Below are 25,140 nucleotides of genomic sequence, written 5' to 3' on the forward strand. Positions count from 1 at the left end.
TGAAGTACAAAAGAACTTGAAATATGTTAGGCATACGTTATCAGATCTGTTTCAATGCAAAATGCAACCACTTCTCTACTGAGTGAAGCTTACAAGTAAATCTTCTGGTCAGAATAGCTCCTCACGACATGAGAACAACCTGGAGTGCGAGGGGAAGGATCCAGTTGTCGTAGTCTACCTAGGAACCAACGACATAGGTAGAACTAGGAATGAGGTTCTGCTAAGGGAGGTTGAGGAGCTAGGTTTCAAGTTAATAAGCAGAACCTCAAAAGGTAATCATTTCTAGATTACTACCTCAGCCACGTGTAGAGGGACAGCAGATCAGGAAGTTGAATGCAAGGCTGTAAGAGTGGTGTGGGAGGAAACGGTTTTCAATTCATGGGACACAGGCAGCAGTAATCGGGGGGGGGGGGGGGGGGGGGGAAAAGAGAGCTGCACTGTTGGGATGGGTGCCACGTAAACCAGGCTGACAAATCAAATAACTAGGGCTATAGATAGGGCTTTAAACTAAAAAGGCTGGGGGAGGAGGAAGGGTTCAGGTGAGGGGAAATGTAGAAATCTAACGAGACAAGTAAAGGCCAGAGAGAAGTGTAACGATTTGGATAAAGATAAGAATGTGATAGGAAGGGACAGAGTTTAACAGAAATAGTGCATCAGTGAATAACGTCAAAGCAAAGAAAAATGATAAGTTAAAATTAAAGGCGCTTTATCTGAATGCACAAATAGAGATTTGTTTGATCCAACAGCCATGACAGAGATGTGGTTGCATAAGTGACGATGGTTGGGAACAAAATATTCCATGGTATGATATTTTTAAAAAATAGGCAGAATGGAAAAGGAGGGGGGTAGCCCTGATAATAAAAAGAGTGACACAAGTAGTGAGCAAGGAGTTTGGAGGCCTACTTCATGGAATTTTTTCAAGACAGTTTCCCAGAACAATACATCATGCAACCAACTATGGAAGAGGCCATTTTATACCTTGTCTTGTATAATGAGACAGGGTTACTTAGTCATCTAATAGTGAGGGATCCTCCGGGGAAGCAGTATTGCAATATAATAGAAGTTCCCATTGAGTTCTAGAGTGAAGTACTTCAGTCCGAAACTAAATAAAGTCAATTACATAGGTACAAGGAGTGAGTTGGCTAAGGTAGATTGGGAAATGAGATTTAAAGGTATGATGGTAAATAAGCAATGGCAAACATTTAAATAAATATTTTATAATTCTCAACGAATATACATTCCATTGAGAAATAAAAATGCCACAGGAAAATTATCTATCCGTGGCTAACTAAAGAGGTTAAGGATCGTATTAGATTAAAAGAGGCTTACAATGTTGCCAAGAGTAGTAAACCTGAGTATTGGGAGAGTTTTAGAAACCAGCAAAATGACAAAAAATTGACGCAGAAGGAGAAAATAGAATACGAAGTAAACTAGCAAGAAATAGAAAAACAGAATGCAAAAGCTTCTACAAGTATGACAAATGGAAGAGAGTAGTGAAAGTAAACATGGGCCCCTTAGAGGTTGAGACAGGAGAAATTCTAATGGTGAACAAGGATATTTAAAGAATAAGGAATAAAGATAGGATAGGCTGGGTTTGTTTTCTTTCGAATAGAGGAAGCTGAGGGGAGACCTTATTGGAGGTGTATAAAATTATGAGGACCCTCGGATAGGGCGGACATATTTCCCTTAGCAGAGGGGTAAACAACCAGAGGTCATAGATTTAAAGTAATTGGTAAGAGTTTAGAGGGGATTGGAGGGGAAAAGTCTTCACCCAGAGGATGGCGGGGGTCTGGAACTCACTGCCTGAAAGGGTAATAGAGGCAAAAACACTGACCACATTTAAAGGGCACATGGATGTGCACTTGAAGTGCCGTAACCTACAGGGCTATGGACCAAGAGCTAGAAAGTGGGATTAGGCTGGATAGCTCTTTGTTGGCCGGTGTGGACATGATGGGCTGAAATGACCTCCTTCAGTGCTGTAAATTTCTTTGATTCTATGAAATGGCAGAGGCGTTAAACAAATACTTTGTATCTGTCTTCACAGTAGAAGATGCACAAAACATACCATAAATAGTGGGGAACCAAGGATCTAATGAGAGTGAGGAACTTAAAGTATTTAATATTAGTAAAGAAAAAGTACTGAAGAAATTAATGGGACTAAAAGCCGACAAATCTCCTGGACCCAAAGGCCTATAACCTAGGGTTTTAAAAAAGGAGGTGGCTGCAGAGATAGTGGATGTATTGGTTTTGATCTTTCAAAATTCCCAAGATTCTAGAACAGTCTCCGTGGATTGGAAGTAGCAAATGTAACACCGTTGTTCAAGAAAGGAGGGAACTACAGGCCAGTTGGCCTGACATCAGTTGTCGGGAAAATGCTGGAATCCATTGTTAAGGAAGTGGTAACAGGGCACTTAAAAAATCATAACATGATTAGGGAGAGTCAACATGGTTTTATGAAAAGGAACCAGTGGATGGAGTACATTTGGATTTTCAAAAGACATTCAATAAGGTGCCACACGAAAGGTTGTTACACAAAATAAGGACTCATGAGGTTGGGAGTAATAACTTAGCATAGATAGAAGATTGGTCAAAGGACTGAAAACAGAGAGTAGGGATAAACAGTTAATTTTCAGGTTGGCAGGCTGTTATTAGTGGGGTGCGCAAGGATTGGTGCTCGGGCCTCAGCTATTTACAATCTATATTAATGATTTGGATGAAGGGACCAAATGTAGTGTATCCAAGTTTCCTGAAGCTATAAAGCTAGGTGGGAACATAATCTAGGAGAAGGACACAAACTGTTTGCAAAGTGATAGACAGGTTAACAGAATGGGCAAGGTGGTGGAAGATGGACTATAATGTGGGGAAATGTGAGGTTATTCACTTTGGTAGGAAGAATAGAAAAATTGAATATTTTTTAAATGGTGAGTAACTATTAAATGTTGGTACTCAGTGTTGAGAGTGTCTTTGTACATGAAACACAAAAAGTGTTAGGTACAACAAGAAATTAGGAAGACAAATGGTATGCTGGCCTTTATTGCAAGGGGGTTGGAGTACAAGAGGAAGGAAGTCCGACAGGGATTGATAGGGTAGATGTTGAGAGGTTGTTTCCCCTGGATGGAGAGTCTAGAACTAGGGGGCACAGTCTCAGGATAAGGGATCGGCCATTTAAGACCGAGATGATTTTGGTGAATCTTTGGAATTCTCTACCCCAGATGACTGTAGATGCTCAGTTGTTGAATATATTCAAGGCTGCGATCTATAGATTGATTTGATACCAAGGGAATCAAGGAATATGGGATCGGACGGGAAAGTGGAATTGAGATTGAAGATCAGCCATGATCTTACTGAATGGCGGAGCAGGCTCGAGGGGCCGTATGGTCTACTCCTGCCTTTTATGTTCGAAATGTTCTTTGCAATGGATATCAGGAGTCTGAAGAGTGCCAACTGATTCATTTACAACTTTTTAAAGTTAATAAAACTTAAAAAAGTATAGTTTAATTAAAATGGCTATTCGCACGCACATTTTTGTGACACACCAGGCCAGAGTCCATTTCTTCTATATCCCTTCTTTTCTCTTGGCCCCTCAGGACATTCTCCCCCCACCTCTGCCCCTTCCAGTCACCCAGCCATACCACCTCCCCGGTAAGCATTTTGACCCCACATCACTACCCCAATCCACCACTACACCTCTGACTTTCTATTCTTCTGACACCATTCCAGGCTTGAATTTACAAGAAGAAACCTGCAGCTACACTCCGTGCCCGTGTCAGTATTCTCCAGAGGGCCCATCGATACACCAGTCACTTCAACCTTACGAGGAGCAGTCCCAATAGTCCAATCTTCATTTCACTGACTTTGTGTTCAGCACGCACGCAGGAGGCTAACCTCAACAACCTTCTTTCCATCCCATTAACCGCATCCACCACTGCCCCATTGAATTCTGCTAGTGGATCAATCACAGCCCCTTTCTGCAATTCACTCCAGAATGTCCGTTCACTCATGAATAAGGCCCTTGCTATTCACAAGTTTGTTGTGGATGACTGCAATGTCCCAGCTTTGACAAACTTGGTTTATGAATAGAGATATCTTTCCGCTCACTGAAGCCACCACACCTAGATATACTTTCACCACCTACCTCGCCCAAACCACCGGAGTGGTGGTCTGGCCCTGATCACAAAATCACAACTTGGTCACTTCCCCTACTCCTCTGGAACATTATCCTCCTTTGAGCAACTCACCTTTTTACACCTCTCTCACTTGCTCTTTAAAATCCTCACTGTCTACCACACAAGTTGTTCCACCTAGAGTTTCTCACCAAGATACCCTCTCTCACCCTCTATATGCACTGAACGACTCTTGATCCTCAATAATTTCAATCTCCATCTCAGTTCAGCTTATCCTCTTCTCCAATTTTACTGCCCTCCTGTCCTTGCTAAATCTCTCCCTCCATATAAACTCTTGCATCCATATTCACAGCAACCCCTCAATCTTGCCATCTTTACCACAGACAAGGTTACCTTATGATGATAGATTGAGTAGACTGGGTCTTTACTCGTTGGAGTTCAGAAGGATGAGGGGTGATCTTATAGAAACATTTAAAATAATGTCTATCCCTTTCAAGATAGAGGCAGAGAGGTTGTTTCCACTGGTCGGGGAGACTAGAACTAGGGGGCACAGCCTCAAAATACGGAGGAGCCAATTTAAAACCGAGTTGAGAAGGAATTTCTTCTCCCAGACGGTTGTGAATCTGTGGAATTCTCTGCCCAAGGAAGCAGTTGAGGCTAGCTCATTGAATGTATTCAAATCACAGATAAATAGATTTTTAACCAATAAGGGAATTAAGGGTTATGGGGAGCGGGTGGGTAAGTGGAGCTGAATCCACGGCCAGATCAGCCATGATCTTGTTGAATGGCGGAGCAGGCTAGATGGCCTACTCCTGTTCCTAATTCTTATGTTCTTATGTTCTTATGCAAGGTCATCTACAAACACTTATTTGTACTCCTCATCACCCACAAACCCGCTTCCTTCTAACTGCGTCCTTTAAATCACTCTCCCACAAGCCATTAACAACTGCATTGAAAATGGTCCCCTCTCTTCCGGTACTGTCCTCCTCCCACTGAAATCCACCTCCATCACCCTCTCCTCAAAACACTTTCACCTTTCTATCCGTGCAAACTACTGCCCCATCTGCAATCTTCCTTTCTTCTCCCAAGTCTTTCAATATTTTGTCACCTCCCAAATTCTCCAATTAGGTTTTTGTCCCTGCCAAAATGGCCCTAATCAGAGTCACAAATTACATTATCTGTGATTGCAATGAAATTATCCCTCTTCAACCTCTCTGCAGCCTCTGACACAGCCGACGACACTATTCTCCTCAAACATTCCCCCTTCCATTAGCGAACTCAGTGGGTCAGCCCTCTCTTAGTTCCACTCTTAACTATTTGATCGTAAGTAGAGCACTTCCAGCAGTGGCTTCTCTTCCCACCCCCAAACATTTACCTCCAGTGTCCCCCAAGCATCTATTTTCAGTCCCCTGATCTTACTCATCTACATACTGCCTCTTTACATCGTCGCAGTCGTGGGGTCAGCTTCTACATTTACCTTACTCAGCCACGCTATCATTTCCATCAATCCTTCCTCTGGTTCCCTGTTGTCAGACTGCTCATGCAACATCTAGTCTTGGATAAGCTGCAATTTACTTAAGTTAAACCTAAGAACATAAGAAATAGGAGCAGGAGTAGGCCATATGGCCCCTCGAGCCTGCTCCGCCATTCAATAAGATCATGACTGCTCTGATCATGGACTCAGCTCCACTTCCTCGCCCGCTCCCCATAACCCCTTATTCCCTTATCGTTCAAGAAACTGTCTATTTCTGTCTTAAATTTATTCAATGGCCCAGCTTCCACATGAGTCCTTAGGTGACTGAACAATCCAATACGAGAACCACAGTCCCGGTCACAGGTGGGACAGATAGTCGTTGAGGGAAAGGGTGAGTGGGACAGGTTTGCCGCACACTCTTTCCGCTGCCTGCGCTGGATTTCTGCATGCTCTCAGCAATGAGTCTCGGGGTGCTCAGCGCCCTCCCGGATGGACTTCCTCCATTTAGGGTGGTCTTTGGCCAGGGACTCCCAGGTGTCAGTGGGGATGTTGTACTTTATCAGGGAGGCTTTGAGGGTGTCCTTGTAACGTTTCCTCTACCCTCCTTTGGCTCGTTTGCCGTGAAGGAGTTCCAAGTAGAGCGCTTGCTTTGGGAGTCTCATATCTGGCATGCGAACAATGTGGCCTGCCCAGCGGAGCTGATCAAGTGTGGTCAGTGCTTCAATGCTGGGGTTGTTGGCCTGGTCAAGGACGCCAACGTTGATGCGTCTGTCCTCCCAAGGTATTCGCAGGATCTTGCGGAGACATCGTTGGTAGTATTTCTCCAGCGACTTGAGGTGTCTACTGTACATGGTCCATGTTTCTGAGCCATACAGGAGGGTGGGTATTACTACAGCCCTGTAGACCATGAGCTTGGTGGCAGCTTTGAGGGCTTGGTCTTGAAACACTCTTTTCCTCAGGCGGCCAAAGGTTGTACTGGCAAACTGGAAGCGGTGTTGAATCTCGCCGTCAATGTCTGCTCTTGTTGATAAGAGTCTCCCGAGGTATGAGAAATGGTCCACGTTGTCCAGGGCCGTGCCGTGGATCTTGATGACTGGGGGGCAGTGCTGTGCAGCTAGGACAGTCTGGTGGAGGACCTTTGTCTTACGGATGTTTAGCGTAAGGCCCATGCTTTCGTACGCCTCAGTAAATATGTTGACTATGACTTGGAGTGCAGCCTCTGTGTGCGCAGACGCAGGTGTCATCCGTGTACTGTAGCTCAACAACAGAGGTTGGGGTGGTCTTGAACCTGGCCTGGAGACAACGAAGGTTAAACAGGTTCCCACTGGTTCTGTAGTTTAGTTCCACTCCAGCGGGGAGCTTGTCAACTGTGAGGTGGAGCATGGCAGTGAGGAAGATTGAGAAGAGGATTGGGGCGATGATGCTGTTTGACACTGTTCCGGATGTGGATTGGGTCTGTGATGGATCCGTTGGTAAGGATTACGGCCTGCATGTCGTCGTGGAGCAGGCGGAGGATGGGGCCGAACTTTTGGGGGCATCCGAAACGGTGGAGGACTCTCCATAGATCCTCGTGGTTGACAGTATCAAAAGGCCTTTGCAAGGTCGAAGGCAGTCATGTATAAGGGCTGGTCCCAGCATTTTTCCTGCAGCTGTTACGCTGTAAAAATCATGTCTTGTGTCCCTTAGGGACGAAATCTGCACCTTGACTCCGGGAGGAGCTCCTTGGCCACAGGAAGAAGACAGTTGAGGAGGACTCTAGCGACGACTTTCCCAGTGACTGGTAACAGGGAGATCCCTCTGTAGTTGCCGCAGTCGGACTTGTCCCCTTTTTTAAAGATGGTCATGGTCACTGCATCTCTGAGATATCCCGGCATGTTCTCCTCCCTCCAGATGAGAGAGATTCGCACCAACAGTGCCTCCTTGCCATATTTCAGTGCCTCAGCAGGGATTCCATCTGCTTCCATAGCCTTGTTGTTCTTAAGCTGTCTTATGGCTTTTTCTACCTCATGCAGTGTTGGGTTTTACTGAGATAGACTTGCATACTCAGCTGCCATATACCTTACTCAGAAAACTACATATCAGAAACAAGAGCAATATAGCCCAATAGGATCTCCACTACAAATAGGTCATGAATTCCATTTTAAGAAGAAAAAGAGAGTTAAAATTTGTGAATTGTGAACAGAAATTCTCAGAATTTAACCTATGCACTCAATGGATTTTTCTAAATTAATGAGTTTAACAATCAGTACAACCACCGTGGACCTCATGGAATACAGTAGAAAATGAAATGTCCAAGCAAATAAACGACGGTGCTTTCTGAAAAGGCATCAGTACGGCGAAATAAAAGGCTACATTTTTGTAAAGAAACAGCTTGGTAGTGATACAATCAAGGGATTCAGAAGAAGCCAAACCACAAAACAAGTTTAAACAGTTTAAAAACTGCATCGTAACCCAAACGTAACCTTGCATGTCAGATATAGCACAGGTTAAGACGCAAAGAAAATTTCCCCAGAGTACACTAGCCTAACCTCACAAGAACAGTCTTCCCTACACCAGCACCAAAATGATATTTTCTATTTTCCACACCAATTGCTACTGTGGCCCTTATAAGACTGGGGCTATGAGCCCATAGCCACAAGTAATTCGGTCAACACTGCCAACATTAATTTCACACTGATCCATTAATTTCACATTGATCAGTGTAGGCTCGACTGAAAATCACGCTCTCGAGGTTTTAGCGCATTGTGCTACCCTATAGGCCACCTGGTTACTTGCCCCCACCACCGCATGATTGGACACCTTAAGTTTAAATTAATACTCCCAATAGTTTGAATTTATCTTAAACAGAGGATTTCAGCAGATCTTGATATCCTGATTTAGGATTTATTTCAAAGCAACAAGGCAACAACACGAAGAACTGTCCATTCCAAACTCCAAACCCACTAAATTTAAATAGGATACACCAACAAGGAAGAAATATAAAAAGGCAAAAAGAATTGAGGTGCTTGGACTTGATGACCGGATTGCCAGAGCACCTGGGCCAAGGGACACAAGTTGTGGCCCAAGGGACACAATTCAGCCATGGTAACACTCATCTGATGGAAGGTTGTGGGTTCAAGTCCCATTCCAAAGACTCGAGCACAAAGTCTACTCCAATGCAATACTGAGGGAGTGCTGCACTGTCGGAGGTGCTCTGTTTTGAATGAGGCATTAATAAAAAGGCCCCCGTCTGTCCACTCAGGTAGACGGAAAAAATCCGATGACAGCATTTCAAAAGAAGAGCAGTGGAGTTCTCCTCGATGTGCTGGGCAATATTTATCCCTGAACCATCATCACTAAAACAAATTATCTGGCACATTTACTACACTACAAAAGTGACTACAATTCAAATAGTGCTTCATTGGCTGTATAGTGCTTTAGAACACCCGGAGGTCATGAAAGGCACTATAAAATGCAAGTCTGTCTTTTTTTTCCCAGACACTCCATTTTCTAAGACTAAACTAGTAGTGCAACAGATAACCTGGGACAGTTTCATGCTCGCTCAGCTAGATGAAGACTGTTCAGGCTCGATTTGCTTCAAGCCCTTGAAAACCAGAAAGAAACATTTTACTAATCCAGTTTACATGGAATGAACTTGCTAACTCATACAACACAGTGCATGCAATTTTCCCTTGACTAATTCTTGTCTAATCTCCAAGTTTAGGGTGGGTTTCCCATGCTAAAGCTTTTGACCTACATCATTGAAGCGCCTGTTTGCAAAGAAGCAGATCATTTTTTACCAATGCAGAAAACATATTTTGTCACAGATACACATTCAAGCCGACATATATCCTTTAACACACTGGGATTAAGTTATATCAGAAAAGACACAAAATAAAAACCCACATTTTGTCAAAGAGACAAAAACTAGAACGTGGCCAATCCAATTACTTTAGCAGATGTGATCATCATTTTCAACCATGTCCCAGTTTTCACGTTATTTTTTTTTTAAAAAGAAAATTGGACACACTGAAATGATCTGGAAAACTAGAAATCCAAGTAATTGCAATATTTAAATAAATGCTAGCAACTCAGATTTTTATATACAATATATATCAAAAAGTTGTGTAATTTAAGACTGTCTTACCTAATCTAAGTTCTCCAAAATTGCCACATCCTATCTTTTTTCCAACCCTGAAGTTGGGTCCAACCATTAAAACACCAGAATTGTGGGCACCTCGTCCACCACTCCTTGCCATTCTAGATCTTTCTTCCATTTTATCTTTATCTTTAGTTTTCTCCATAACGAGTTCGTGCTTATGGCAATTTTCTGTATGTACTCGGTTATGCACTTTCAGACTGTATAGTTCCACAACGGAAGCATCATCTGGAATAAAATCAGCGTAGCAGCTCAAGTTGTTCGATTACTGGCAGAGTATTCAAAAATCATTATTTTCATCCCATTCGCAAAAGCTTCCTTGGTAGCGACAACAATAATAAACAAATTCCACCATTTGTACAAGATGATCGTCCCACCTAATGGTACACTCAATTGTTGAAGACCTGCAAAGTAAAATATAAATAAGTTATTAAATCATTCACTGCTGTCACTTTGTTATTTGAAAGTGGGAGACAAACAGACTAACAGTGGTATACACCAGACATGACCATCTACACCATCAGCTACTTACTGCAAGCAGAGCGCCACATACTTTTCCCCAAGAACATAAAGAGACACACTAACTGCCAAAGATCCAAACTAATATGGCAGTTGACTTGTCCTCAGAGAACAAAGCTTTCTTAACATACCCTGCCTTCAGCAAGAATACCAAGTTATCTGACTTAGGTAACTAATGTTCTTTCTGAAGCAGGCGAGAACCTTGTCCATGCACACACCAAAATAAAAATTGAAATTTTGCATATTTTACAAATGTTTGTAGTAAATAGAAATTAATACATAATTAAATCTGGATTAAAAATGAATTTCTCTTAATGTCTTTGCAGACCACTGCACTGAGTGGCAAATCAGTAAGCATGTATCAACATTACCAAAGGACTACATTTTTTTCCTCTGGTTCAAGCAGTACCTTCAAATCTCACTTCTATAGATGCTACATGAGTAATTGTAGCAGTTGTGCTACTGTTTTTTTTTTAAATTGCTATATCTACCCAAATAGCTCACTCGGTGAATGCATGATGTGGAGTGGTACTGAGACATACAGACCAAGAAGATTCCAGGTTCAATCCCTGGTCCACGCTTAGGTAGGTGATCTCAGCTTGGGCAGCAGTGGCAGCACGACAGTTACCATCAGTGTTTCCAGGATGGGGGGGCGGGGGGAAAGAGAGAAGGCAAGGGATGCTAGGATTCCTGCTCTTCAATGCTAGCCAACATTGTGCTGTGAAAACATATGGGCATCAGGCGAGAACAGCATCAGACTTGGCCATGATGACCTCCATGATCAAATAGCCTGCCAACATTCACTGTCCAAACTCACACAAAGAATGCCCAGTTGGGTGAGGCATCAGAGGAACTGTAGGAAGGAGAAAACTGTAAAATAAAAATCAAGAAATTGATTAAAATATGCAATTTAAGGTCATTTTATCACACCATTCCTTACTTTGAGTATTTCCAACAGAAACCAGAAATTAGTGAATCCTACTGGATACTTCCAGTGATTCCCCCATCATAGCATTTATTTTTTGGATGGACTCAAATGTAACACATTGAAAATGTTGACCCCTTACAATAGCTTTTACTTTCTCAAATCAGGATCTTAGCACAACCCATGCTACTATGTACTGCTCCAACAAAGCTTCTCACATACCATCATAGGCAGTCCCTCAGAATCAAGAAAGACTTGCTTCCACTCTGAGAATGAGTCCTTAGGTGGCTGAACAATCCAAATCAAGAGCCACAGTCCTTGTTACAGGTGGGATAAATAGTCATTGAGGGTAAGGGTGGGTGGGACAAGTTTGCCGCACATTCTTTCCGCTGCCTGCACTTGATTTCTGCATGAACTCGGCGATGAGACTCAAGGCACTTCCTCCACTTAGGGCGGTCTTTGGCCAGGAACTCCCAGGTGGGGATGTTGCACTTCATCAGGGAGGCTTTGAGGGTGTTCTTGTAACATTTCCTCTGCCCATCTTTGGCTCATTTGCCGTGAAGGAGTTCCGAGTAGAGCGTTTGCTTTGGGAGTATTGTGTCTGGCATGCGGACAATGTGGCCTGCCCAGCGGAGCTGATCAAGTGTGGTCAGTGCTTCAATGATGGGGCTGTTGGCCTGGACGAGGACACTAATGTTGGTGCGTCTGTCCTCTCAGGGGATTTGTAGGATCTTGCGAAGGCATCGTTGGTGGTATTTCGCCAGCAACTCACATACAACTGGTCAATATCCCTTCACTGACAAATTTTCTTCCTGATAATTGATGGTCTATCAGAACTTGGGATTACCAAATGAAGCTCTAAACCATTGAATACTATGAACCTCCAACTACCAGAGATTACACCAAACTTAATTCAGATGTCACCCATAGCAGGCACCAGACAAAGGTGGTCTCAGTTTCTCTGGACTAAATGCAAACCAGAGTCTCCAGTTAACAATCTATTTCTGTTACAGTGCAATGTTCCAGCAAAATAAACCACCTAATCCCCACTGGCAAAAAGCTCCAAAAATTAAAAGCGGACTAAAATATTTCATACCAATCAATCAGTTTCCAAAAACAAAAATTAGGTAAGTTTTAACAGCTCCAAGGGCTGCACAATTTTGTTGAGAAGTTAAAATGTTTTCAAAAGTGATTCCCTGTATAGGGTTCTTTCTAAATATTCTCAGAATGAGCTAAGCAGGGTTTCAGGATACGGGCTTTTGCTCTACTTAAAATAAGTACAGACATCTAAAACCTGTCAAAATGTCAAGCAAACAAGAACACTAAACACAGTTGCTGGGTATCTTCACTCACTGGAGGAGGCAGTGACAATTTCAGAAGAGGTATATTTCCTTAGAGAGAATCTGCAGTAATTTATTGAGAGTGAGTGCACACCATACCACACCACAATAAAAGTTGATCTAACCAATGTTTGAAAATATATGAGATTATGTTCCCAAAACTCAGCAGTTTCAAAAGCATTACTTTGGTTGAGATTAAAAGAAATTTGAACAATTAACCTTCACAGTTTAATATCGAAGTGAAAACCAGTGTGGAAAAAAACATTTTGAATACAAACAAACTTTACAGAATGCTGGAAATCTAAAATAAAAACAGAAAATGCTGGATCTACAGGATCACAGGTATTCAGCGAGGATGGCAAATTTCTTGTTGGAACTCTAATCATTTCAATTTAGTGGATACTTTACAAATTAGGAACATGGGTTAATTCAGACCAAGAACTTCTGAAAAAAATGAAGCTCAATGCACAAGTTTCCCATAGTTACCCTACTCCATTATCAACAAATCTGCATTTTCTTTCACATTTTTCTTAAAAGTGACCATTCTCCCGCCAAACAAAGATCTCTATAGTTCAAAACTTTTGTAAATCTTGCACCTTAGTCCCAAAATAATTCGCATCACTGAATTTGATATGAAACACATCAATTCTTCCCACTGGTAATTTGTTCCTTTTCTTATGATGTGGAAAGCAACAAGGTAGACAACTCATAGCTGCTACTGAAGTTGTGTCACTTGTCATTGTCAAATGTGGATTGGAGATTTCAATAGCGTGTAATTTTCAAATACTGTACAAAGTTGGGCAAACATAATTGAATAACCTTAAGTAAAACTTGTATGGGAAATAAAAATTCTCGTTGGGATTCAGCATCTTTTTTTCTTCCAACTTGGCATGTAGATCACCAGTTCAAATTTGGTAGGAACTCCAAATAGCTTCCACACCAAAAAAAAAGATACACATGGAACAGATGGAGGAGGAGGGGAGAAGCAGGGACTAACTGCCAGTCTATAACGACCAGTCACTGTGGATCCTATTTACTTCTTCATTTGATCTTTAATTGCATATATAACTGCGGCTCCATACTCACTTCCTCCTTGCCAGTGTCTAGTTACCTGCCAAAAACAGTTTTCCAGTGTCATGTTACCTGCCAAAAACAAATTCTCTCTCACACAATCACAACCGATCAACACAGAAACAAATGCATCAGTTCAAGTGCAACAGCTACTGTGGCATCTCTTCTGCCACTGCAGCCTCCATTACTACAGTAATTTAAAAAGTATCAGATTTATTTTACATTATTGTAGATGGAGGAAAGTTTTAAAATATTTTCTTATCCTGTGATTGGATCTACCCATCGTTTTACTTATCCAATGGCTTTCTATCACCTTGGAAATACGCTGAGCAAGTAGAACAATGAAAGGCAAGTATAGCATTCAGCATTCGATTTAAATTGTTCATCAAGTACTGATTTAAGTAATAAGAGTCCCATTGCAAAGTAACAACATGTGGTAGTGTGATTTGGGTTTGCGTCCATAAATATTATTCACTGCTGAGTGAAGACTGCAGAAGAAACACACAGAAGAAAAATCATTCCCAAGCCACTCTCTCACACTTATTAATTTATTTAGAGGAAATCCCCTGTTGGCTCAGAAAGTACACGCACCATCATGTGTGATATTGAGCCAGGTTGGGAATGCTCCAATTTGCTTTAGTGCCCCTCAAGTAGGAGAAAGAAAACTAACTGGACTGGAAAGTACCCGCATGAACACAGAGTGAGTTCATGCTCAACTGTGATGTTCCTCATGATTCAATCATCCACTAACATTGACTACCCAAACTCAATGATAAAAAAATTACCACTTGGATCAGGTCATAGGCGGTCCTTCAAATCGAGGATGACATGCTTCCACGCCAAAAAGGGATGAGTTCACAGGTGTTTCAATGAAGGACCTAATATTCCAGGTCCCAAACTACATGTTGAAGGGTGGAAGATGCCTGTGCATGGAATTTTTAATGTGTAGTGGCTGTTGCACACCAGCCACCACATGGGCTTGACAGAGCTAGGTCTTGGTCCAGTGGCAAGGGTTAACCAAGTAGCAGAGCGCTGTTAGCATCCATAGAACCATTTCACAGTATGATTCAACTTCTTCAGGAGAGGAAGAGAGAAAACCAGATAGGAAAAGATATTTGAACGACCCAGAGCCTGATCTCCACTAACTGCAGCCAAGTAAGCACGGTTAAGTACAGGAGAAAAAAAAACAGTTGGGTGTCTACAACTCAAAAAAAAATCACTTAAAAGTATCCATATCTGCACATAGCTTGGCCCACAATTTTAGCACAGCAAATTTATTTAACTTTTAATATAAAATGTGTGTTCACTTCTTTACACGTTGTGGTGTTAATAGCACTACCTCTAGTTTTGTATTAGATACATCAGTATATGCTGGGATGCAAAACGATCCGGAACTATAAGTAAGGCCAAGAATCCATAATATTTACTAGTGGAAAAGATACTAGTAAGCCAATTCACCTGTGGTCAGTTTTGTTACATACTTATTTGGTAAACCAAAATATGACACTGTCTAACTTGCAAGGGCATGTGGTGCAAAGTCACAAATTCCTACCTGCAATGTCTTGAATCAGGTACTTCCTTACAAAGAGACTACACAAAGTGCCAACCATTCATTTTCATGCGCCAAGCTTAATTTCCTCTGCACCCTATTTTTAGTGAACTGGTTAACACGTAACTACTGTTTTAACAAACATTAATCCAATAAATCCAAAACCTTGTTATCTTCAGCATCATAAATGGTATATGAGTAGAGGGAACAGCAAATAGGAAAGGATACACCAATAATCCTCCCAAACTGCAGCAGTTCTATAACAAATAATTCAAGCACAATATATTTGTTGGTTCATGACCCAAATTTTCAATTTTCAACTTCAATAAATGCTTCATAAACTGTCAAGACGTAAACATGGAATAACAGTCTAGGTTAATAAAAAATATAAAAGCACAAATTTTTAAAACAAAATATATGCAGACTGTACTTTTACACCCCATAACCTTAATCATGATATACTGTATTTAATGATATCAGGGGCAAACTGTATACTGGTTATTTGGAGTGGATTATTTCAAACTACCACGTTTTTTGACTCACTAATTTGCAGGAGTCATCACACAATGTACACAAGTGTCTACCCAATGACGGCTGTCTTTCAAGCTGTCCTCCCTTCAACCAATTTATAACCAATCCTTACTACAACATCCATTTCTTCAAAATTGTTACTGTAACAAAGGATGGAAATGTTGACTTACTCCAAGTTTCGACAGTGACCTCACCAGCTGTCCCGATATCGCAACACAGCGACTTTATATCGTAGAGAAAGCAACAGCCTTCTGCTCGGGTGAGTGTCCACAGAATAGGATTGCAAAAATAATTCATTGCATGTTATTTTGGGGGGTCAGATAAACCACCAGCGACTCGGACTTGCATGAATTGCAGAACAGACGTTGTAAAAAAAAAAGTCATTGCAAATCGTTTTCACTGTCTTTCACGTGAATCCTTCGACCTCACAACCAACTGCCCTTATTCTTCATTTAATATGTGCAAAAAAATAGGCCGTGGTCATTCACAAAACAGATTTTGTATCCGATGCAAGAGACAGGCCCCAAGTCGGCAGCAGCTCACTTGTTGAATAGAATAAATCATATTTCACAACTGGCCAGGCATCCTGTACTGTACTTTTACAACTTGCAGAGCTTGCTCTGATTAGCTAGTTCCAGAAAACTTAAACCAGGCCCGTGTAAAAAAAAAGCAACACATGGAAATTACAGCGACCCTGGAACCAACATCCCCATTACTGAACAGGCAAGCGGACAGAAATGATGGGGAAAGCACTGGTGTGTCCTTCCAGGCCTCACTGAGGGAACAACCCTGTAATTCCAACACAAGATAAAACCTGCGCTGTAATACCCTCCTAACCAATGCAATCTCGCTTGTTTCTTCTTCCTAAATTGTATTTACAAACATTGCGAAATCACAGGTTCAGACCATTCTTTTTGGAAACTGCGAGTTCAACGTCATCGTACAGTAAACTGAAATCATCTGTAGACTTAGGTTATTCATTAAAACCTGTGAACAAAGTGCTCTTCATTGCCGGATAGGTTCCTTATCGGCAATTCTGCAAGAAGAAAACGAAAGGCACCTATGTACATTTAAAGTGCTCAACCCAGAGCAGTGGCATGATCAACGACTGAAGGGAAACCCAAGTCAGGGCCAGCAGGTTATCTTACCATCAGACAAGATGAGTGCAAACTACAGGAAGCATTTTGAGTCACAACATCCAAGTAATTATCAACCAATTATATGTTGTCCAATATATTTTCCGACTAACCTTTCATGTAAATAAACAAAGAAACACTAATATAGCATATTCCAATAAGGGGAGGGTCCATCGTTCCCAGTCCAAAAGGATTTAAATAACGTGCGGCCTTATGTAATGTTAAAAGTCACAACATCACAAACCGCAAATAAAATAAGATTCCAACTCCCCCGTTTGCCCTCCATGTCACAGATTAGAATGTCAGCAGAAAATCAATTGGATAACCTTCTCTGTTCTCCCCCACCAAAGCCAAAGGCTGGGATTAAAATCGGAGGGACATACCATAAACTGCCTATTCCCCAGCAGAAAGTCCAAAAAATACACAGACAAGACTCCGGAAAGGATATAATGTGCACATATACACCCCCACGTTTATATACACACACACCCAGGTTCACACTGATATAAAAGCACACACCCAGCTTCATACAGAAAATAAACACAGACCTGGTTGGTTTTGCAGTTATTTGACTATAAGCGGCCCTGCTCTGGATACCAGAGAAGGGGCTGCTGCAGACGGCCGAGCTGGTGCTGCTGGAGCAGAGGCCGCGCGCCCGCCAGCACCAAATTCTCCGCTCGCTCGCTCGCTCGCTCTCTCTTTTTGTTACAAAGTGTTCCGAGTCACAGAGCGCGACAGCGGAAATCTCCGGGAAAACAGCCTAATTGACAGCGCGCTCGCCAATCAGCGAGGAGCAAGCCGGACTGCAGCGCCGGCACCATTCACAAAGGGTTCGCACAAACACAGTGCTCCAGTTGTTCCATCTGTGTAAAAGCGGGGTAGACAGCCGACATAAATAACTCGATGAGTTTAGATAACACAAAATAAAAGCAATAATACAGTAAGTGTTAACTCATCTACAGCTTGGCTTCATTGTTTTCTATCGGCAATATTGAAGAAAAAGCAAAGTAATCGACTGATTTACCCCGAAATATAAGTTACATTCTCACTGTTAGGATCATACTGATAAACTTATCACGTCATATTAAGAATGCTGCAGTATTCCTGTGTGAATTCAGTTTTCCCCCTTTTATCAAGTCGCAGAATAAATAAATGCATTTATCCAACAATGCGACTTCAAAAACTCAATTCAGAGAGACACTGTCAGAGTAGTGGATTCTGTTGCCACTATATGAAAGGTTCCTTACAAATTAAGTTGCCGGTGTACGCAGATCATTTACCATTAAGGTAATGTGTAAGATTTTATATTTACACAAAAGTGCATTTTATTTTATGGTCAGCTGCAATCAGGGTCAACATTGGACAGAAAAAATTCGGGAATGTACTGCAATAGTCTGCGATGAAGGAGGTCCCCAGTATAAGATGTGGAATAAGGTCCACAAAAAGACTGAAGCAGACGAGGTGGTGGGCAATCTGTTACACATGCACCTCCATAGAACCACAGAACATTACAGTACAGAAACAGACCAATTAGCCCAACAAATTTATATCGGTAATTTCCCCACATGAGTCACTCAGTCCAATCTCACTGTCCTGTTCACTCACCACACCATTCAACATTCTCAATTCTTAAGTAGCCCTCCATTAATTTTCCCTTCAAAACAATCTGTCATGTATGTAACCTCTATATAACACCACTGCAATACTGTATATACTTAAGCAATGCACACCTTGACCACAGGGAGTGAACTTGTGGGAGACACTCCTTACCTGGTCATCCAGAAATATAAAGGGAGGTCCCACGCAGTGTCATCACTTCTTGGTCCTGTGAATAAAGGTTCAGGTCATAGAGTGACCTTGTCCATAGAATGTGCCTCGTGTGGGTTTTGTGCCATTGGGTAAGGACATTACATTGGCGACGAGAAACGGGAATCAACGACCCACGAGAATGGCCACCGGTGGCACAGAGGTACAGTACTGTGTTGGTGAGGACTGGGACGATTTCATTGAGAGGCTCCAGCAAAGCTTTGTCACGAAAGAATGGCTAGGAGATGCAGCGGCCGACAAGCGAAGGGCCCATCCGCTGACCAGCTGCGGACCTAAGACTTACGCGCTCATGAAGGACCTACTAGCACCCAAAAAGACGTGGACAAAACCTTTGAAGTGCTCAGCAAACTAATCGGTGAGCACCTCAAACCGGCGAGCAGCATACACATGGCCCGACACAGATTCTATACCCACCGACGTCGTGAAGGACAGAGCATACCGGACTTTGTTGCAGACCTCCAGCGTTTGGCCAGCCTCTGTAAGTTCCCAGACGCCTGCAGGGGGAAGATGTTCAGGGACTTCTTTATTGAGCGCGAGGATTTTCCGAAAGTTCATTGAGACCAAGGAGTCAACTTTGGAAGCGGCGGCGTTGATGGCTCAGACTTTCATGGCGCGGGAGGAGGAAACCAAAATAATATATGTGCGCAATTCTGCCTCCAACGCGGCGGGGGATCAGGGAGTCAATATCATAAACGCGACTCAGAGCCCCGCAGGCAGGCAAGGGCAGTGCGACACACCCCAGGCAGCAATAGACCCCAGAGTAGGCTTTCAACAGAGATAATGGCAGGCTGAATGGACATTTACGCCATCACAGTGGACAATGCGGTCCAGGATGGGGCCATTGACACCCACTAACAGGGTACTCAAGGCAGTCAAAGGGACAATAGGCGAGAAATGCCGGGTCATAGCTCCTTTGTTCACAACAATGGGAATCTCAGCTCATGCTGGAGGTGTGGGGGCAAACACTCTGCCAGGACTTGCAGGTTTCAACAATTTGTCTGCAGAAATTGCAACCTCATTGGCTATTTAGCTCGAATGTGCAGGAAGCCTGTAAACAGGCTAATCTACGAGGCAGATGGACCAGAAGAGGGGTCTGTGAGGCAGGATGAATCTTGGGGCAAATCAATGGACGCTGAAGTTCAGCGGGTTCATGTGGCAAACATTCACAGCTCAAATACCAAAATGCCACCAATGATGATGAAGGTTTTATTAAACGGCATCCCTGTACGCATGGAGCTGGACACGGGGGCCAGCCAGTCACTCATGAGTGTTCAACAATTCAAAAAGCTATGACCACTCAAAGCCAGTAGACCCAAACTAGAACACATTGTGACACAACTACGGACGTATACCAAAGAAATCATTCCAGTACTAGGCAGTGCAATGTTGGCGGTCACACACAATGGATCAGTGAACCGGCTGCCGCTCTGGATTGTCCCGGGCAATGGTCCCACACTGTTGGGAAGGAGCTGGTTAGCTGAAATGGACTGGAAATGGGGGGATGTGCACGCAATGTCATCTGTGGAGCGAAGTTCATGCTCACAAGTCCTACAACAATTTGAGTCACTATTCCAACCTGGCGTCGGGACGTTCAAAGGTACCAAAGTAGTGATACACATCACCCCGGACGCCAGACCAGTGCACCACAAAGCCAGAGCGGTGCCGTATGTGATGCAGGAAAAAATTGAGAGCGAATTGGACCGTTTGCTGAGAGAGGGCATCATCTCGCCCGTTGAATTCAGCGACTGGGGGAGTCCCATCATTCCCGTCCTAAAAGCGAATGCTTCTGTCAGGATCTGTGACGACTACAAGGCCACTATCAATCGGGTGTCCCTACAAGACTAATACCCGTTCCCGAGAGCGGAGGATCTTTTCGCTATGCTGGCAGGCGGCAAGCTGTTTACCAAGTTGGATCTCACTTCAGCCTACATGACCCAAGAACTGGCCGACGAATCTAAACTACTGACCACCATCACTACGCACAAGGGACTGTTCGTTTACAAAAGGTGCCCGTTTGGCATTCGATCAGCGGCTGCGATTTTTACAAGAAACATGGAAAGCCTGCTTAAATCCATTCCTGGAACAATCGTATTTCAGGACGACATCCTCATCACGGGTCGTGACACCGAGGAACACCTCCACAACCTGGAGGAAGTGCTACGCCGACTGGACTGGATAGGCCTGCGTCTCAAGAAGTCTAAATGTGTGTTTTTGGCTCCCGAGGTCGAGTTTCTGGGCAGGAGGGTTGCTGCAGATGGGATTCGGCCCACCGAATCCAAAACAGAGGTGATTCGACAAGCGCCCAGGCCGGCAACACATCGGAGTTGTGTTCATTTCTGGGACTCTTGAACTATTTCGTGAACTTTCTGCCGAACTTAAGCATGTTGTTGGAGCCGCTTCACGTGCTCCTGCGTGAGGGTTGTGATTGGTTTTGGGGGAACTGTCAAGAATGGGCTTTCAATCGGGCGCAGAACCTACTTTGTTCAAATAAGTTATTGACCCTGTACAACCCCTGTAAGAAATTGGTTCTGACATGTCATGCATCGTCCTATGGGGTTGGGTGCGTGTTGCAGCAGAGTAATGCTGAGAGCCAACTACAACCTGTGGCTTATGCTTCCAGATCGCTCTTTCAAGCAGAACGGGGATATGGGATGGTTGAGAAGGAGGCACTCGCGTGTGTCTATGGTGTAAAAAAAATGCATTAGTACCTTTTTGGCAGGAGGTTCGAATTAGAAATGGACCACAAGCCGTTAACATCCCTGTTGTCAGACAGCAATGCTGTCAATGCCAACGCGTCAGCCCACATACAGCGATGGGCTCTCACGCTGGCTGCTTATGACTACTCCATCTGGCACTGGCCTGGCACCGAAAATTGCGCTGACGCGCTCAGCAAGCTTCCAGTGACCACCACCGAGGGGGCAGCAGAACAAAGTGCTGAAATGGTCATGGCCGTTGATGCCTTTGACAGTGCAGGCTCCCCCATCACAGCCCGCCAGATCAAAATCTGGACAAACAGAGATCCCCTTCTATCTCTGATTAAGAAATGTGTCCTGACTGGGGATTGGGCGCCCGCACACGGAGCATGCCCTGAGGAGGTCAGACCGTTTCACAGGCGGATGGATGAGCTCTCCATCCAAGCTGACTGCCTACTATGGAGCAGCTGGGTAGTCATGCCCCAGAGGGGCAAGGAGGCATTCATCAGGGAACTCCACAGCGAACATCCAGGCATCATTCTGATGAAGGCCATTGCCCGGTCACATGTTTGGTGGCCGGGAATTGATTCAGACCTGGAACACTGTGTTCGCAGGTGCACGACATGTGCCCAGCTGGGTAATGCCCCCAGGGAGGCCCCGCTCAGCCCGTGGCCCTGGCCCACCAGGCCATGGTCACGTATTCATGTAGACTACGCGGGCTCGATAATGGGAAAAATGTTTCTCATTGTGGTAGATGCGTACTCAAAATGAATCGAGTGCATCATTTTGAATTCGTGCACAACATCCACCACTGTGGAGACTCTACGTGCGGTTTTTGCAACCCACAGCTGGCCGGACATCCTTGTTAGCGATAATGGCCCATGTTTCACGAGCTACAAATTCCGGGAGTTCATGTCGGGCAATGGCATCAACCATGTCAGGACGCACCGTTCAAGCTGGCCTCCAATGGCCAGGTGGAATGTGTGGCCCAAATCATTAAACAAGGCATGCTCAGGATTCAAGGACCCTCCCTTCAATGCCGCCTATCGCGCCTCCTGCTGGCCTATAGGTCCCGACCGCACTCGCTCACGGGGGTCCCGCCCGCTGAGCTACTTGTGAAACGAACACTCAAAACTCGGTTGTCCCTCATTCACCCAGTCCTAACTGACATAATTGAGGGCAAGCGCCAGTCCCAAAATGAGTACCATGACCAAAATTCAAGGGGGAGATATATAGAAATAAATGACCCTGTATTTGTCCTCAATCACGCCGTGGGGCCCAAATGGCTTGAGGGTACTGTAATAGACAAAGAGGGGAACAGGGTCATCGTGGTTAAACTTAACAATGGGCAGATATGCCGTAAGCATCTGGACCAAGTAAAAAAAAGGTTCAACATGGACACTGAGGAACCCGAGGAAGATCATGAGATGGTGCTCATAGCACCACCAGTGAACGAGCAACAAGAACATTCAGCAGCATGCACAATCCCGGCGGTCAGCCCGGACAGGCCGGAATCACCATAGGTGACAGACACTCACGCCAAGGCTCAACAACCAGAGCCCCAATTGCGGCGTTCCACGAGGGAGCGTAGACCACTTGAAAGACTTAACCCATGATCCCAATAAGACTTTGGGGAGAGGTGATGTCATGTATGTAACCTCTATGTAACACCACTGCAATACTGTATATACTTAAGCAATGCACACCTTGACCACAGGGGGTGAACTTGTGGGAGACACTCCTTACCTGGTCATCCAGCTATATAAAGGGAGGTCCCACGCAGGGTCATCACTTCTTGGTCCTGTGAATAAAGGTTCAGGTCATAGAGTGACCTTGTCCATAGAATGTGCCTCTTGTGGGTTTTGTGCCATTGAGTAAGGACATTACACAATCCATGGATTTTACCCAAAGTAGATAACCCCACAATCCAACCAGTCCTCATCCAACCTATCCTAACTCTTGTCATGATTATCTTAAGTCTGTGCACTGCACTCTTGCCACTGCATCACCAATCCGTGGAAACAATTCACCTCACCGCAGCCTTCACAATGTCAAAGATCTCTACCAGGGATCCAAGTGTCAATTTAAAAAAAATCACAACCTCTCAAGTCTCTCCCAATAGCTGCAAAGTCCTTAATACCATAGGGAATCCACACTACTCCTCCTTCATTGTCTCCACATCCCTCCCACCAAGGGGTGCCCAAAACTGGATGTAACACTGCAAGTGCAGCCCAACCAAGGTCTTGAGCAAGCTCAACACCATTTCCCTGTCCCTGCACTCCTCACCTATAGACAGAAAACAAAGGATTTGGGCTTAAATCGAGCCCACACGAATGAGATAAAAGTGCTCTTTGTCAGCTGGCTGTGGAGGACTTACATGTAATATATGATGGTTAGATGTCAGGAGGTGGTTCTTTTCACAGAGAATAGTAGACCTCTGGAACAAGCTGCCCTTTCATGTGGTGGATGCAGATTCACCGAATTCATTCAAGCAAAAGCTGGATTTGTTTCTGGCTGCGGCGGAGATCACTTCTTACAGAAGGCAGGTACTGTTATGCTCATAATAAAGTAATGTAACTGAGTACTGAAGACAATGAGTAAGTGTGACCTTAGCTCCTTTATTCAAACTCCAGAGTGCTGGTACAGCATGGGAGGCCTGCTTATGTACAGTTCTCCCAAGGGATGCTGGGATCCCTTGGGACTCCAACAAGTAGGCCCTCTGGTGGCGGTATGATACAGGTTGCCTAGGGTTATAATGCAGGAAATTTAATGGCCAGAGTGATCTCCTGGGCATGTTTCGATCACCTAGATGGGTCGGAGAGGAATTTACCAGATTTTTTCCACCCCAAATTGGCCTGGGTTTTTTATCTGTATTTTTTGCCTCTCCCAGGAGATCACATGGTGGAGTGTATATGTTGTGATACACAAGGTATCGCAATTCTGTGGGACAGGCTTGATGGACCAGATGGCTTTTACCTGTCCGTCATTTTTTGTATGTTTCACATATTTCATATGTTCGTTCATTTGACCCGTCTCAATCCAACTCCCAATGGTAATGGGATGACACTTGGATGTGCACTTGAAGTGCTGGAACTTGCAGGGCTACGGACCTAGAGCTGGAAAGTGGGAATAGGCTGGATATCCTCTTGTGGCCGGCATGGACACAATGGGCCAAAATGGTCTCCTACCGTGCTTTAAATTTCTATGATTCTATCACACCACAAAACTGCATCTAATTGGCACTGAATTAGCAATCTTACTCAGAATGACTCATGTAGCAAATGAAAAAATGTCACACTGATAAAAGAGGGGTTGCTTTTCCTCGGTTGAGGCTGCAGCATATTGTGAACACAGAGTAGAAGCAGCTTTATTCTGCATTTACTTGTGCTACAGCTTGAACTGGAAATACATGATATGGATAATTGGTGCAAAAGATTCCACAGCTTGAAGAGCACAAAATTCACACATAAACATAGTTAAAACAGCCCTAATTTAGCTCTACTTGGCAGCTCAGAAACACTATAGGATGGGAAATAAAAATTGTGACATTGCTGCTGCTGCTTGCCGGGGCTTGAAGTTAAAGTACATCACTGGGGCAGAGTCGTATGAGTTTTCTCTGTGTCTAACCATACAGGTAACTGCTATAACTGACTTGAGGGTCCTTGTGTACCCAAAATTCCATTTTACTGAACCAACTTCACTCACTTTAATGGATACAAAATACACAAAACAAGCATTTTAAAAAAATTTCAGAACAGAAATTATCAAAATCATGGAGCTTCTCAGCTCAAAACACTATTAGCTAGATTTTAT

The 25,140-nt window shown here is 43.8% G+C and overlaps 1 protein-coding gene across 6 annotated transcripts in view; it reads right to left on the bottom strand.

Annotated features, from left to right (window-relative positions):
* LOC139265761 (casein kinase I) overlaps nucleotides 1-17,496 on the bottom strand; it is a 312,413-nt gene extending 294,917 nt beyond the window's left edge. For all 6 annotated transcript variants that reach the window (XM_070883179.1, XM_070883151.1, XM_070883169.1 and 3 more), the window contains exons 1-2: nucleotides 17,356-17,496; nucleotides 9,725-10,140 (exon numbers count right to left, since the gene is read on the bottom strand). In XM_070883179.1, the coding sequence (XP_070739280.1) occupies nucleotides 9,725-9,881 (157 nt within the window). In that variant the 5' untranslated portion in view covers nucleotides 9,882-10,140; nucleotides 17,356-17,496. The remainder of the gene's footprint in view (nucleotides 1-9,724; nucleotides 10,141-17,355) is intronic.
* Between the last annotated feature and the right edge of the window lie 7,644 nt (nucleotides 17,497-25,140).

Source organism: Pristiophorus japonicus, chromosome 1 (assembly GCF_044704955.1).
Source record: "Pristiophorus japonicus isolate sPriJap1 chromosome 1, sPriJap1.hap1, whole genome shotgun sequence".
Classification (NCBI taxonomy): Eukaryota; Metazoa; Chordata; class Chondrichthyes; family Pristiophoridae; genus Pristiophorus; species Pristiophorus japonicus.